The sequence below is a fragment of the Trachurus japonicus genome, chromosome 24, assembly GCF_045865225.1.
Source record: "Trachurus japonicus isolate A0001 chromosome 24, Traja_1.0".
Lineage (NCBI taxonomy): Eukaryota > Metazoa > Chordata > Actinopteri > Carangiformes > Carangidae > Trachurus > Trachurus japonicus.
Window position 1 is genome coordinate 11897018 of NC_140930.1, and position 17559 is coordinate 11914576.

At 40.3% G+C, this 17559-nt stretch overlaps 1 protein-coding gene across 3 annotated transcripts in view; it reads left to right on the top strand.

Moving 5' to 3' along the window:
- fndc1 (fibronectin type III domain containing 1) overlaps positions 1 to 16806 on the top strand; it is a 38766-nt gene extending 21960 nt beyond the window's left edge. For all 3 annotated transcript variants that reach the window (XM_085770484.1, XM_085770483.1, XM_085770485.1), the window contains 9 exons: positions 1679 to 1753; positions 2786 to 2926; positions 6716 to 6952; positions 9532 to 9640; positions 12817 to 12896; positions 13244 to 13273; positions 14448 to 14609; positions 14736 to 14858; positions 16001 to 16806. In XM_085770484.1, the coding sequence (XP_085626610.1) occupies positions 1679 to 1753; positions 2786 to 2926; positions 6716 to 6952; positions 9532 to 9640; positions 12817 to 12896; positions 13244 to 13273; positions 14448 to 14609; positions 14736 to 14858; positions 16001 to 16116 (1073 nt within the window). In that variant the 3' untranslated portion in view covers positions 16117 to 16806. The remainder of the gene's footprint in view (positions 1 to 1678; positions 1754 to 2785; positions 2927 to 6715; positions 6953 to 9531; positions 9641 to 12816; positions 12897 to 13243; positions 13274 to 14447; positions 14610 to 14735; positions 14859 to 16000) is intronic.
- Positions 16807 to 17559: the final 753 nt, after the last annotated feature.

The window sequence follows — 17559 nt, forward strand, 5'->3', positions numbered from 1 at the left end:
ACCAGTTGTTACACTAGAAAAGTTTCATACATACGTGCACTTGAAGCGCTGTATTATTTCGGGACGGAACCTCATGTATGCGGAGAAAACAGCTGTTTAATAGCGTCAATTCAGCGCCGTTTACTGTCTGTGTCCTGCACTATGCACTAGTTGAGCTAAGTGGGGGAGAGCAGAGACCTCTTTCCTGCAGATACTATACTGAGGGGGCATCTACTGAACTGTCCATTCTTCCATCAACTTTATGTGAAAAGCACAGTGACATGATACATTTTATGTTTACAGACAGGGGCGTCACTAAGTTTTAAGGACAGGGGGGGCTTAGCCCCCAGGAGATGCACAAGATGTGAGCATATGTGGTGCACAAGCACAAATATTTCACAAACAAAGACTGTGAAATTGTTTCTAAAAAATTTTGGACAGATTTAACAAAGAGCATACGGTGTAAAGTTTAGGCAACCATTAGTTTTATTTCAGTCTTTTTTATTTATTTATTTATTTATTTATTTAAAGAAAGTTAAGACCTGTGAGATTACTACAGACATGTCTGGAGTAGGCTACAGTAGAAAATGTAAATTTTTCATCTCTGCCTAGTAAGAATACTAACAAAAATCACATTAGAGTAAAATCTACCTTTGAATCATGGGATATCAGGCAAATGAATAAGTAATGTGTAGGCTAACTGTGTAAAAGTAGATGCTAAAAAAATGAACCTGAGCAATTTTGCAGCTGTTTTATTATCAGAGATACGTATGTCCAGGTGGAATTTGACCTTTGGAAAACTAATTAGGCTATGTTTCACTAATAGCCAGTGTCATAATATTCACTCCATCCAAATACAACTGTTTTTGGCTCATTTTGATTTCACCTAGACCTCTTCATATTTTCCCATTCAAAGAAGACCATACAACCAAAATGAAGTTTGACACCAATATTTTACTAATAAAAAATATGCATAGAAATGTGAAATACTACATAGCTAAACAACGTGAATAACCAATTATAACACAAACCAAAATTTGCTGCAACAAGGAGCAGCCAGATGTATGTTTGTGCTAACTATAAGGAAAAGCAAACAAACTTCCTGGGCCTGTTTCAAAGTGAGGAACACAGCTGACGCTCCAGAAGGAAGTCACCCCAAAAATAGTAGGCTATAGCTATGGTAAAAAAGAGTGCACACTTCACCCTAGAAACCTGTTAATCTTTATGTTAACAACCAGGACCTTCACATTGCATTTCAGACTTTTTTGTTTCGAGCTGGAATTAAACTTTATAATATAATATTTTTGCTACTCTGTGGCTGCTACGAATGTGAGGAGCTAGTCTCCTGTTTGTAATAGATGGTGTGTTCTCATCAGAATTCAGTGAAGTTGGGTCTTCTCTGGATGATCACTAGTGATGATAATATCATAAAAAATGGCATTAATCTAATATGATGTGTGTAGTTTTTATCTGTCAAAGTGCACCAGATTGAAGCCTTTTAATATAAAATTGCCCCAAATTTCTGACGCCACCCCCCCGCGCACCACAACTATGACCTCGGTATTTCAAAAATCCTGGCTACGGCCCTGTCTACGGATGCGTGGTGGGTGCTTTTACCAATGTGTGTATACCTTTTCACAAATGTGTGTAGCCCAGCAATGTGGGATTGATGCTACAGCTTGTTCTACTTCTCTGACAGAGGAATCCTCAGGAATGGAAATGGACCACATGGTTACAGTGACCATGATGCCTGATGCTTTAGCTCTTAAGACAGGTATTGGCTGGGTTTGGCTTCGGACCGACCTACCGCCACTGGGCTGGATTGACTAAAACCGCATTGTATACTCATTGTTTGTTGACTGTTTATCGCGCTGTTTGGTCCATTGTGTGTTTATCTGTTGGTGTATCTGTTCGCTAGCTCCTCCTCTTTGCCTTGCCTGTGGTCCTCACTTTGTTTCTTCTACTTGTACGTTTGTTTGGCTTGGTCTTGGTTCATTGCTGGGATTTTGGATATTTTCCATCCAGGCTGTTTTTAATCACATTTATCCCAAAAAAACTGGACCCAAGCTGCATGTGAACTCCATTACTAAGCAGAAGAGAATGCCCTGGCTTATGATTTAATGCAATGTATTTGCTGTTCTTAACGTTGCTTTGTAACACAATAGATGAACCCTTGTTTCAGCCAAACACTAGCTGAACAAAAAACCTGGTTGCTAGCACTTGCACCTAGTAATCTTGCTATAGGCATTTGGATGTCTAAATAAATCTGAGCAACTTTTGATATTTTCTTTCTATTTTCGGGGCAGGGGTTTGCTGAAAAACAAAAATCCCTCTGAGCGTTACAATATTTTCATAGCATTTTCTTGCCACGGCTCAAAGCTGGTTGCATGTGTGCGGACTATGATGTAATGCCAAGCTCCACTGGTGCAGTACTGGGAAAAAACAGTGATGAAAGAGGAAGGAACTAATTGAATTTCACCCACTGAATCCTTTCACATTTGTCAGCCACGGAGACTTGTGAAATGGACATTGTCTTCACCCCCTCCCCCACCCCCACTTCACATGGAAAATATGGGTAGCAAAACATTACATAAGAATCCAGCTTTGGGTGTTGGGTCTTTTTGGAGTGATCTCACATATCTGCCCATAATTAACTAACTCTCTTTAACACTCTCACTACACAGATCATGGCGACCATTTCAAAGGATTAATGAAACTCTGCGGCATGTTATTGAGTTGGTATGTGACTAACATAACTCTATTTTTTAATCAAAAGCTCATTGACATATGTATGTGTTGCTGCTAGATGAGCTTTTGGTCCCGACCACCCTGCCGCCAACTACCACCACCACGACAACTGCCACCACTACAGAGGTGCCTACTGCCAAACCCCACAACAGAGGCCCTTCATCTGAGTACGACCTCAGTGGCAAGAAGCGATTCACAGGTAAGCAGTGATAGAAATAGGTGTGTTTGTTGTTAAGTCTATGCAGCATCTGTCAATGTTTAAATGTGTCAAGAACTCAAAGGCGACACAATTACTGAGTCGGGGGGATCAGTCTTTTTATTTGCAAAGTAGGCCTACAGAAATCCAAAAGGTAGGCTCAAAGATTGGGAACACGAGACAACAGGTCATACAGGAAGAACATGCAGGGGAACAAAAGGCTGGAGCCGATCTGGCACAAGAGGAATGGGGAGCAAAGCTTGATAATCTAAAAGAAATCTAAAAAACTTGATAATCATACAAGTGGGAACTTGACAGGAAGACAGGGGAAGGACAAAGACTTCAAAATAAAACAGGAAGTGACAGTAAACAGACAGTTGACACTATTTGGTTCTGTCAGATATGCATCTCAGTGAAATCTGTACCAGAATATCGCCTTGTTTCCTGTGAGACTACAGTCTCAAATTTAATATCAAATGATAGATCTATTCATAAAAGGAGCTTAACCCCAACTGACAGATAGATAATAAATTATTTTTTATGCACTCTGTGTACGGAAAACTATCTGTCTAGTGTCTTCCAACCAGAGATTATACTTTTCTATTGGTTTCTCTTCCAGAGTTAAGATTTGGTTTGACATGTAGCTCCAATCTGAGATGTTAGATTAAAATCATGTTCACTTTAAGCGTTGTGGATCTGTTTTAAGGGGAATTTAACACCTTCCAAAAAATACAATAAATTATACTTTCACCTAATGCATAAAAAAATCAATCCTCACCCAATAATGTCACTCCCATGAAGCAGGGGAGTATATCTTTTTATTAGCTTTCTGCAAGATTGCTCTACTGCAGATGTCAGAGCGACTAATAAGAATAACACATGTTATCTTTACCCGATGACAAAGATAAATAGAATATTTCTTCAGCCAGGGAAGTACAGGACTATGATTGACCATACATGCTTGCCTTCTGAGTATCATATATATTTCTGTGTCCCCGTTCATGAGTGTGTGATGATGGTCTCCTGGTGCTGTAAATCATGACAGACTGATGGGGGTTCTGCTTTGTTTTGTGGAGGAGTAATAAATTTGGACCCCTCTCTTGGCTCTCTCCGCAATACCTCATAAATATATGACCCTGACAGACTTTACAGAAACAATCAGCCAAGAAAAAAAAAGAGAAATCTGCAAACATTTTCCTTTACTGTAAGTCGTTTTTTTTCCCTCTTCATGCACATCAAAATGTCTTTGACAATATGGAGCCCATGCAAAGTGTTTAAGGGTCAAACACCAGAGCGTTGAACTGCTGATTTTAAAATACTCTGTTTACACATGACTATATTATGTATGAATATCCACTTATTACGTTGTGGAAAATGGTAGCAAACACAATACAGGACTACTGATTCATTCAAATTGGTTCCATCTACACTTAATTGGCTCAATATAGCAAGGTTAACTGAGGACACATTGTAAAAGGTCTCTAGCCTTGATCCTGTAAACTTTGCCCCCCTGCTTTCTTTTTACTGTTCCCGTGTGCTTACTTTGGCCTTTCACAGGCTATCCCTTCATCTGGTTGCACAAACAGACCGAAATATTCTCCTGACGGAAATAAAAACAAAATCTACGTGACTCCAACCTTCCTAAGAAACTACTAAAGTCAGAGGTCCTTTTAATATTCCTTTTGTTTAATGACGGCACTCTCTGTCATGTTTCAGCACTTTAAATGGAGCTGTAATAGCCAATTGCTGCTTGTGCGTCTACAAAACACTCATTTGCAGTAAGTGCTTTCAGTTTTGGAAGGTTGTGGTAACATAGTCAGGACTCAAGCATTTTCAGCTCTCGGAGCAAGTACAGGACAGATAAAAGTAACAGCTGAAGTCAGCAGACTTTCATAGATGAGTCACAACACAAAATCAGATATATTCTGACTTTAGTCCCTTGGCAATCTCCAGAACCACCCGATTCTACAGCTCCCATAATGCAAATCAATAGCATTTGTCCTTTTCCTGTATGTTTCTCCTCATTAGAAATAATATACTCAAGCTAAGGTGCAACAGATCTCCCATAAGGCAATTTCTCAGTTGATAAAGTTCCTTCAGAGCCTCAGAGGACTTTGTATAACACAGCCTATTGCAAGTACACTGACAGATTCTGCCCTGTCAGCATCATGGGTAATCATTCAGGATGGGAATGAGCCCAGAGTGCCAGTATACGCTTCAGTGTGTGCTTGCTGCCAGTCTGCAAGTGCTCCATTGTCACTTATTGACAGATTAAGTGCAACTTGTCACTGTCATTTATACTGATGCATGCTAGAAACCTTATTTTGAAAGGGAAGATTTATGGCTGCAACAATATCTGTGCAGCGTCAGAAGTCTCAGTAGAATCTGCTCCAGAAGCAACAGTGAAACAACAACATGGCTTATTCTGGACGCCATTTATCTTGATAAACAAGAGCTTTCTTATGATCACACACCTCTCATAGAGCCATCTGAAAATGATTACTCTCCAAGTTCTGAGAGAAAAACAGACGAGAGCAAAAGAACAGTGGAAATCATAAAAGTTATGGAGGGCTGACCTCAGCACAGAGAGAAAAGGAGGGTTGGCTCCATATGGAGACATCCTCTTTCCTATTTATTAGTTTAATATATTTTAGGTCCACTTAAGCGTCCTGCCAGTCCCCTGACCTGCTTTGCATGCACTGTCTGACGGAGAGCTCATCTTTGTCTCTTTATCTGTCCAGGTTTGGTCTAGCTTAAATGAATCTAGCCCCAGGCAGTACAAAAAGTATCCGTTTAATAATTCTTAACAGTTGTGTGAACTCCTTTACAGTAAGCTCCAGATGGATGGAGTTTGCCACATTGGACAAGAAAATGAGCACCAGGATGTTTGGACTATTAAAATGCTAATTTATGTCTTACTAGACAGATATTAGAGATGACATTATGTGAACTGTCCTCATGCTGTTTCCAAGTCACATTTGTTCCACGTCACACTCACACATACTGATTTTCATCCATGTTTTGGATTTTGTTTTTTGTTTTTTTTGACAAGCAGAAGAAGAGTGTGTGTCCCCATAAGCAGGGTTCATTCAGCGTTTCAGACTCAACACATGAACAAAGCAAAACATCTGGATCAGGATCTTCCTCCTGCATCAGCCTGCACAGATTAATGTGGCTGCTGTGCAGATTTGCAGCCTTACAAGCATCATGTGTATAGACAGAGACAATAAATCTGCTCATCTTGTTGACAGATCGGGAAAGTCATTGTATTAATGCGTAATACGTAAGCCATATGACTGTGTTTACACATACAACCAGGACTTGTAACAGCTTAAAGCCGCACAGCCTCGCAGACTGAGTGTCGATGTGTAGATAGTGACACGTGTTAGAGTCTTGGCCTGCACTCAGGGCCAATCATCCAGGGAGGTGGGAGTGACTCCAGGCCCCGCTGGTTCCCTCCAAATCCAAGCCAATATAGGAATTGAGGGATATCTGAAGTATTCACAGCTGTAGGTCCAGCTGGAGACTCTGACTGTGGTTTACAAAAAAAAAAAAAGGATGAAGGGGAGAGCAGAGGAGATTCAGAAACAACCAGTTATAGATGGATGGTAAAAAAACAACAGCAAAAAAACAAATCAGCAACAAACCACAAATTATTTCAAAACGACCCAAGAGGACTGACAAATTTAAATCAGAATTCTGTCAAAATTTGCCCCAAAACACATGTGTTAGTAAATTAATTTCTTAAATTAATCAAATTGATTCCTTTCCATCATTTTCCCCTGTCATCAGGACCACATGTGAACTACATCCAGAAGGACCCAGCTGCTCCTTGCTCCTTGACCGAGGCGCTGGAGTACATGCAGGTCGACGTCCTGGAAGACCTGATGAAGAAGGACACCGAGGCGGCCACTCAGAAACAGCCTCCCAAAAACAAGCCCGGTAACTTCACCATAGTCGCCATGGAGGGCTGTCATTCGTTTATCATCCTGGACTGGGCCCGCCCACTAAAAGGAGACATGGTGTCAGGTACGAAGCTGAAAGTGTCATATAGTGCATAATTATGTACTTTAGTGTTTGTGTACTTACTTGATCAAATGTTTTAATTTGTATTTTTTTTGTTTTTAAGTTTTTTGAAAACAACCAGACCAATGTTATATAATTATTTTTTTGAGTTGTGTACTTCCAGTATCCCATCTAATTTTAACAGTTAATTTAATTCGGTTGCCTGGGTCATTGGTGTCATATTCCCTTTATTACACAGTGTGTCAACATTGTGCTTTTCTGCTTTTCTGCTATATAGTGCACTCCATTTACCTGCAGTGTGTGTAAATAAGTCTCTTTAGAGCGCCTTGAAAAATTGAACAATTAGATTGAAAGAAGCAGTGGCTATGCCATATGATATAATACTTCCTGCAAACAATCCCACTTTGAAATACACCACATTTTATAGATTCAAAATCTTCAAAAACAATGGGCTCAGTTTTGATTAAATCAACTGATAATTTAGATAATTTTTCAAGAGAAATACCTATCGATCTGCTGCTTTTATTTGGGATGTATCATTTTATATCATTACATGTTACCATAATCCCTCCTGACTCACTCACTATTGTTAATAAAAACCATGGAAAAGCAGGCTGAGTTGAACACGTGGAATATGAGTGTCTTAGGAAAACCAAATTCCTGTGACCTAGAAAGTGACACTTGGAAAAAAAAAAAAGGAGGAGGAGGGGGACCGAAGATAACGGCTTACTGCATGAGACATGATGGACTATCAGGGGTAGCAGTCTGGCCAGCCAGAGAGGCAGTGTGTTTTCTTTGGCAGGGAAACACAAGCTTCTGGTCATGCTGTGGGCTGGTCCGTGCTCTGATGTGTAAAACAGATAGATGGCCTGTACTGTCACTGGTGTTTTCGTCCTCCGTTTCTTTCCACCCGTTCTCCTTGGTGTTTCCTCTTTGCTCATACAGTATCCTGGCACTTTCCCTTATTATGTACTTAATTTGTTTGGACGTCTTGGCACATGGTCACTTCTTTCTTTATATTTCACCCTACACATCACCATGCACTCCAGAAACCAATTACTTCTAAATGTTGAGACTCAAGTGGGTTTTATAGGAAATACTGTAGCTTGTTTTTGTGACGTTATCTGCGATACCAAAGATTATTACCCCCAAACTCTGTGAACTTTGATTTATATGAGTTTCACATGTGGATTTTCTGACACTGATACTGGAATATTGTAGCACTGTAGAAGAGGATCCAGCTTATCTGGCTAAGATATACCGTAAATGAAACAGACATTTTCTTCTGACACGCACACATATGCAGGTACAGTTCACACATGCAGATCCAATCACAAGGCGCTGTTTTAGTTATTAGGGCGTGTTTGCACAACCATGTCTTACGAGTTATGGGTCATGGCTTTCAAAACAAATGCAAGGAAACAGCTGTCGGCGTGCAGACGATTTTGTGAGGATTTTTTTTTTAATCTGACACCAGCTTCTGGTTCCTTTTACCGTGAAGCATTGTGGACCTTTTGCTTAAAGGTTTTGGGCAAAATAAGTGTAGCATTTGGCACAAAGGACCAATTTCTAAGGAAGCAATTTAATGAATTTCTACCTTAAGTAGGGATAGATAGAGTACAGATGCCGATGGCGAAGGGAATACTACTCTATCAAAGCTCAGTTGAACAATGTAAAATGGAGAAGGAATGAAAAACCAAAGGAGGAAAAACAAAGTAGCTAGTATTTCCCTTCTCTCCTGTCAGCAGCCAGCTGTGTTGGTGAGGCTCCAGTAGAAATAGAGACTCAAACTCAAAAGTCCAATAGAAACAGTTGCTCGTTCGATGTGCATGCAGAGCTGGCCCTTAAAAGTTTTAAAGTGAGTGATCATGGGCCGCGTGACCTCGGGTTACTCGTGGGATTTTGAGGATTAGTCTGCGTGACTGAGGAGACAGAAAACAGACGGACTGACAGATAGGAGGACAGTCAGCATGCGTTCCAGAAAATGGCAGAACCTTAAGATTTTCCTTTGAGTTCAACCTGCATGGGAGACCACCTAGAAAATGATTGAAACCATAAAATAAATCTCAATACGTTTCAAATTGTCATAGGGCATGTGAGTCCAAGGCTGACTAAACAAACAAAAAAAAGCGTTTTCAGGTTGTAGAAGTACCTTGTTTTTAAAGGAACAGTTCAATATAAACTGTCGGGATAAAGCTGCTGCCAGAGACTCAAGGAAGTTAGAGTGCCCAGCCGTGAACCAGTCCAAGAGAAATAACTCATAAAACCACAACATGTTGTTTTTACACTTTGGTTTCTCTACAAATGAAACAAACAAGCTACAAGAATGTGTTAGATGTGGAGATTTAGAGGTTTGTATTTACTGTACAGACGTTGAGTGTGGTACTGATTTGCTCAATTGAACCTCTGCAAAAAAACAAAAAAAGGGAAATAAGTGTGTTTCTCAAAACTGCTCTGAAAGTTGAGTCTCCAGGTTGTGTTTTGTTTCATTTCTCATTCTTTCTTCTCATTCATTGTTATTATTAATTTTTCTTTTAAATTTTTTTTTAGCTCTTCACTTTATTTTGTCTTGTCTCCTACAGGCTACATGGTTCACAGTGCTTCATACGATGACGTACTCAACAATAGATGGTCCTTCAGAGCCTCCAGTGGGACGCACCTGCCTGTGGAGAATCTCAAACCCAACTCTAGGTAACAGGGACCAGCTGCTTTGTGCTTATATCACATGTATGCATACAAACAACACATACATACATACATACATACATACATACATACATACATATATACACATATATGTTTCCAAGGTTTTAGTGTCATTTCACACATGGGAATCGTATAAAACAGGAATCTCATTTACAAACAAAGATTTGTGTCGTGGCAAGATCTTTTACCCTGACCCGCCCGTGATGTTTACGATCACGTTGCTGCCTCGGGTGCAGGTGCTTGGCCGTGGCTTTGCAGTGTTTATTTCTACTGGGGTGTGTTTATACCATTATCCTGTCATCACATATTGAACACAATATACATCATGTCTGCACGTTTGTGTCACGTAATCGGGATACAGGAAGTGTCAGCGGATGTTATGCCGTGTTTATGGGGATTTGTTGCCAATTATGATATCAAACCAGACTGACACCAATCAGAGCAGAGATACTGATACCGTAATCGCTGTGTGAGAGATCTAAAAGCCCGTGGAGTCGAGTAAATCGGTTTGGCTAAATGGAGTTAAGAGAGAAATTTGAATTTGCACCAAAATGTGACATGTAGTAAAAATGTGTTGAGGCGCTGGAAAAATCAATGGAAAGTAAACACAGCACAGAATAAGTCACTTTGGACTATTTCGGTTATGGGACCATGTTTTCACAACAATGCCTTATGGGAAACGGGTCACGTTTTTCAAAATAAATGAATGGAAACGGCTGTTAGCTCATGGACCCTAGAGAGGAGTGAAGATCACTTTATTTTGCATTCACTTCTGCTCATCCAGGGATTTTAAGGTTTAGAGGAAAGTTCTGGCAACACGTGTTTACAAATCATAAATGATGCAAGTTGGATCATCTTGAATTGTTGAATAACATCCACTAAAACACAGTGATGTATACTGACATGTGCCTTCAGAGAGCTGAACAGATTCAATCAAAGTCCACAGTGGAAATGTGTTATCCTCAAAAACATGTGGTTTTAATATTATCTGGGTGAGGTGGGTGGACCTCACATACTGTAGTTAGCTATGTGTTACTGTTGCTGCATGTGCCAGTCAGTGATGTGCATAAGTTATCCCCAAAGAAATGAAAAATGATTTCAACGGCTATTTTTCATACCCACAGTATAACCAACCAGATCCTGTGGTTGTCCAGATGTGGCTGTTTTTTTGTTGCAAATAATCAAACTCTCACTTTGTGGTTGACACACTGAGAGACAGTTAACTAAGTTCAGATGTGTCTGCGTGTCTGTGTGTCTGTGTGTGTGAGTGTATGTGAGTGTGTGTGAGTTCACCAAGAGCAGAAGTAACCTCTCACCTGGTGGAAGCATGACTGTGTTGAGGTGTTATGATAGGTGTCTCATCTTTGGCCGTATAACCAAACACCTGCTGCTGAACACAAACAGCAGAGCTGCGTGCGTGAGTAAAGTTTTCCAAGAGGCAGTGAAGGGGGCTTCCCTCCCTGGCAACCAGCTTGTATTCACGATAGTGTGTCTCCCATGGTTACGGTTACGGTTTATGGGATAGTGTTGGCATTTCCCATGCTGCAGGCACCTGCATTTCTGGTTTCCAGAAATAGGTATGGCAAAAAAATAAAAATAAATGCATGCATGTGTACATTAACATATGTGCTTTGGATACATTTTCTTGGACCGAAAAGTTTCTTGCTTTTTAATTTTGAGACACATACGTATATATACTAAGGTCACAGCTCCGATTCCCTATTAGAAACTTGTGTGAGTCAATTCCAATTTAAAACTGTTCTTCATATGACAAAAACTCACGACAACTGTCTTCCTTCATCCCACTGGATGGTTTTAGCTTTTACCCTCAATCTGCAGCTAGCTGATAAATAATTTCAGTATTTTTTCAAGCACAAATATCAAACATTTAATGCTCGTGGCTTCTCAAATGTGAGAGTTTTCTGCCTTTTCTGCAGTAAATTGATTTTATTTTAATTTTACCAGGATATTTAATAAAGTTATCCTTCTTTTGTGTTCAGAAGATCCAACAACAGTGTAGTATGCATATATGCCGAAAGATTGAATCCTCCTTTCTATGCTGTTTCACTTCTTTACACTTTATAATTGACTAATACGCATTCACTGGTATTGTGGCTGAGCTGTCATGTAATGAGGAGCATGTTACAAGGCCAGACTTAGCTCAGTGTGTTTTACAGTAATCACAGTTGCCACATATCTCTTCATCTGATGAGAAGCAGTGAGAGCGATGCTGTGAATGAAGCTGGGACAACTCTTATTGAAAGTTTCAAATGTCTAGTTGGACTTGATGTAACTCTTTGTGGTCTGTGCACTGTTTTTATATTCTGGCTCACATTTTCCCCCTTTTTTTTTGTCGACCTTCTCCAATTTCTTCTCCAATTACTTTTATTACATCATCTCTCTGCAGCTGCCATACTCTCCTCTTTCTATGTGGTGATATATGTTTTGGTCACTGTTGTCACGTGGCTGTGACAACACTGATTGGATCCAGGCCTCGTGGCTGCACGCAGTGAAAGGTTTTTGGCTGGAAATCGACAGACCGTGAACTTACTGTGTGTGACCTTGCAGTGTAAAGGAAAACATATACGCACGCAGAGCAGCAGCATTAATAGATAGACACACACACACACACACAGAAACATACGTATATCCAGTGGGAAAGTTGTCACCGGTGGTGTTGATTTTAATCTGATAGGATTTTCCAATCCCTGCTCCACTGAAGTGAGCTCACTGTGCAACATCCCTCAGTGGGAAATCTCTCTTTTGAGCTCTCTCTCTCTCCCATCAATCCGTCCTTTCAGCCTACATCTGTCCCTGTGCTTTACTTTTTCCACATCTCTTCATTTTTCTGTCTTTCATCCTCTCTCCTATCTGTTAATCTCTACTGGTCTAGATGTCTCTTTTTTCCCCCTCGCTGCCCTTCCCTCCTTCTCTCTTCAACGTCAGCCAGATAGCCATTTTATTGTGCTGCGCTCACTTAGGATTCATGCGGATATAAAACAGACTACTCTCAAATGAGCCTGACTGAAGCATGCCCAGTCATCTGCTATGGTCATTAACATTTTCCTCACCTCCACCCAGTCACAACAAAACTGGCAGAATGACACTTCAGCCACTAAATCTCTCGTTAAATCCTTCTGTTGTGGTTTGTTTCCCTCCAGGTACTACTTCAAAGTGCAGGCCAAGAATGTGTTTGGTTTGGGACCAGTCAGCGATACACTCACCTATGTCACTGAATCAGGTGTGTATCCTGTCAGCACCTGCAAAGAAAAACTTTGAGACGCCCCATTGACAGCCGAAACCTCACTGAGGCTGGTTTTAGATTTTCTTTCTTTACTGTACACAAGTGTGTGCGGTCTGCGCAGTGGGCAAACAAAAATGTCACTGCAGTGTTCACTTTAGTGCAATAAAAGATATTCTGGTAGAAAAACATCCTTCAGGTAGGAGCAGACTCCCAGATGTGCACTACATTTGTTATGTGTATTATGGCTTTTTCATTCCCATAATCAGGTGAATGCATTAAACCTCCGGCGCTCTGTCTGTACGCTTTTTCATCCCTGGTGAAATGATCGCATTCTTCTCTTTCAGACGATCCTCTTCTCATCGAAAGGCCACCTGGTAAGTCTATACTGCGGCTGCACATCTCTAATTTAAGGTCAGCAAAAAGCCAAACTGTGTCTTAACTGAAGCTGCGCTGTGGGTCATTCTGTGAAACAACCTGCCTGGATCTAATCCTGTAATGCACTGGATTAAGACGTCACTCTGAATAAATTAGACACCACCAAGAGTGTGACTGTCGAGTCAGCCAAGATGATATATCTGCCAATGTTAGTTTATTGCAGACATTTACCCAGTGTATGTTTTGGCTTTTCAGTAAGAAATTGCAGTACAGAAATGCCGAAGATATGTTTTAGGTTATTCGCTGTGAAGCTGTGAAGAGGGCAGGCTTGTGCCAAAACATCAGCTTGTGGAGTAAAGTAGTTTAGAAACAGTTACATAATTTGTTTAAAAAAAAAAAAAAAAGAAGCTCAAGGCATATGCAGGTTATACATCTTTAACTGCTAAATCAGAAAATGTGCTAATAGTGTGCAACACAAGCTGTTTATTTTGTTCTTTTTAGTTTTTATGGGATTTTCTTTATCACACAAACTGCACACAAAACTCAAACTAGACAAAACTAAACTTACTTTTGACCTCATCTGCTTCCTCCCTGCACAGTGCAGGTTAATTTCTCTTGAACGACATTCAAAGTGCTTCATGTAAAAGACATTCTGGCAAGATATCAAGCACTCACAAAACAACATGAAAACAAGCACAAAAACAGTTGAAAGGAGTAAAATAAAGGGGAGGATAAAAAATAAGAAAGACTTAATTATAATTAAGCAGGGTGGTAAACAACAATTGATCACAGACTTCCCAGGTTTTCTTTGATTTTGTTCCAGGTTTGCAAAACCAAAAACCGAATGCTCCCTCCTAATGTTTTGCTTTGACGCTGGGAACAGTAAACAGACCTGTCCCAGATGATCAGAGATGTCTGGATGAGTCATTAAGTATCAGCAGATCAAACATGGAGTTTGGCCCTGAAACATTCAGAGTTTTATAAACCTGTGGCAGCATAAACCATCATCACATCAAAGTTACAAGATATAAACTCAATATGGCAGCTCTGGTGAAACGCTCGCCCTCTACCTTCAGAACAGACTCATATCTAAACTTGAGGCTTCTTATATTTCTGTGTGCGTACACTGTTGTACCGCCACAACATGATGCCTCCCACTCCTGTGCTCCTCAGGTGGAGAGCCGATCTGGATCCCCTTCACCTTCAAATATAACTCGGCCCACAGCAGCTGTAAGGGCAGCCAGTACGTCAAGCGGACGTGGTACAAGAAGTTCGTGGGTGTGGTTCTGTGCAACTCGCTGCGATACAAGATCTTCATGGGAGACGGCCTTCGAGGTAACGTATCACATGACTCGTGCGTTTGATAATTGCTAATCAATACCGCTTCCAAGAGCATCTGCCAACAAACATGTGTGTGTCAGGCCTCGACTGAACACTGTTGTGTTTGTGTTTGTTTTGCAGAGCCTTTTTACAGTATAGGAGATACGTTTGGACAGGGAGAGGACCATTGCCAGTTTGTGGACTCCTACAGGGATGGAAGGACGGGCCCGCCTTACCTCTCTAATCACCTGCCCTCAGCACAAGGTAAACAAGAACAGATTGTATACACACATGCCTCATTCATAGCTGCGATATTTAGACCTGACCTATTAACATATTTTCCCCATGATCAGTCTGTCTGGCTCTGTGGCGAAGCAGCTGCATCGATCTTATCTCTGCAGAATACAGATGCAAAATAATGTCTGAATGAATACCTGTTAAAAGTGCCCAGCGGGGTTTCTGCATGTTTCATACTAAATCCCACATGCTCTCCATTAGTGCGAACCCTTTTTCTAATTAAACCTTAACGTCTCAGACTAAATGCCGTAACTTACTGGCAGTTGTTGTTTTCAGGTCATATCAGTGCATCAAGAGAATATCTGAAACCTGCTAATGACAGAAACAGTGTGTTTATTTGGGACCGGATTCAGCTTTGTGTTAATATACTTTTGGTGCTTGAGCCGGCGCTGGTGGAATCGATTCAAAAGACCCTGCAACTGCCATAAATTCACTGATTCAGGGATTGCCAAAAAGTGTGCAGTTATGACTATATACATATCGATATCCATTTACTAATGTGCCCTAATGTATTTATATGAATAAGTACATTTCCATTCCCCAGTTCTTTTGCACAATTTCGATTTGTGAGTGGAAATGCCGGAATCTTGAGGGAGAAAAAAAAATCAAAATATCATAAAACATGTTTTTACGCTTGTCTGAAGCGGAAAAGTTGCTGTATTTGTAATAACAAAATGCTATAAAAGTGCAATGGAAACAGACTTGGTGAATAAATCTCGTACATGCAGCGTGTCCATGTCTGCTGGACACACTAAAAATAGGGTCAGCGGAAAACACCAGCTCTGTGTGATTCATTGAGGAGATGATAATGATCCCAGATTTAACTAACTTAATAAAAATGGTGTTTTTCTATCACGTTTCCCACCATAGTTTTCATTTGTTAGAGAGCTCTTTTATTTACGGCATCTTATTGCACCCTTGAGACGAGGAGTGAGCCACCAACTGTCTACCCCGACACACTCCAGCTCCTAATACTCGCAAAACAGTAGTCAATGGAAACATGCATTAACTTGCATTTTCTTTTGCCAGTTTTCTGGAAATCCATTTAAAACTTGCACCATGGAAACCTTTTGGCTATAAACAGCGATCGCTATTTGTTTCTGTTACAGGGTTTTATCGTGCGTACAGACAGGAGCCAGTCACATTCGGAGTTATTGGCAGACGTACGTCCCACCCGTTCGTGGGTTGGTACGAATGCGGGGTACCCATCCCGGGGAAATGGTAACGCAGGAGGAGGAGGAGGAGACATTGTTACCAAGGGCAACTGCTCTGCATCCTGCTGCAGGCTCACACCCCCCCTCTGGTCCTGCCCCTTGAACACTTTTGAAGACTTTTGCCTGCCAGAAGAAAAAGACACCACTACAAGTTTATTCCAGCTTCACAGAAAGAGAATATAGTACTTTTTAAACAACTCAGTGTATATCATTACGATGCACTTTTTTATATAAAAGCAGTCTGTATATGAGGGAAAAAGAAGCATGTGTGCTCTTGCTTAATTCAAATGAAAGTGTCCTTGTAGTCTTCCAAACTGTCCCGATGACAGGTCTTTACCCAGTGTTATTTATCTCAACAATATTTCACACACACAGTCAAACCAGAGTGACATTAGACCAAAGCACAAGCTGCAAAGAAAACTGTAAGAATGGGCACTTAGAGTGTGAATAGGTCTGTTAATTTTCAGTCTTGAGATTCGTATTTCATAATGTAATGGCTTCTGAGCTACTTTTTGTTTGTTTATTTGTGTTCTTAAAAATCATCATAAAGTTGTTGTTTTGTTGTTTTTACACCCTTTTGGTATTCACCAGAATTCATTAAGAGTTACTGTGTAAGTTTTGTATGTGTATGGACAAAGAATAAAAGACCAAATATTTGCTCAGGAAATGTGGGAGATTGAATAAAGGTGCTATGGAAACCAAAGCAATCCAAAAAACATGAATCATATCATATTCTCCCGCTGCCACATTCTTTTCTAGCAAAAGCTTCCACACGTGATCCAGATCCACTTAATCAACCTAATGGAAGATGTGAGTAACGGCGAGGGTTTGCCAGAGCCAGCTGGAGTAGCAACTGTTAAAAATCTGTTAAAATCTGATGAAATGTCAAAAAGAAGCATATTGTGGACAGGAGCAGGTGAGAGTGAAAAAGAAAAACAGAGAAAATATAATTTCATTGGCACGAAGCATGCCAGCAAATATGGACGGAGCCATCAGCCATGTGTAGAGCATTAACACACTGCCCCATAAATATCCACACTGGCTTTGTAGCACAACCTTTTTTATACCATAATTTGATTTGACTTGAAATCTGCAGTAAAAAAGTAAGTAAGTACATTCATTCAAGGACTTTTCTCGCAGCACATTCAGAAAGTGTTCATGTCTCTTCAGTTCACATTTCGTTGTAGTTTTTGGCAGATTTACACCTCAACAATCCTGCCTCTGACTTTTATTTATAATGGACTATTTTCTCATTTCTAGATTAGTATTTTCACTACTGGTACTCAAGTAAACAGCTTCTAATAGAACCTCACATCTGCTGTGTTCGCTTTGGAAAGACCAACTGCTGCACTTTTTTTTTATATATATCTACTTATAATTGGTTTGGAATCTACATCATCCAAAACTAAATCTTAACCCAATTAACCGGTGGACTTGTTAAATTCAGATCAAAT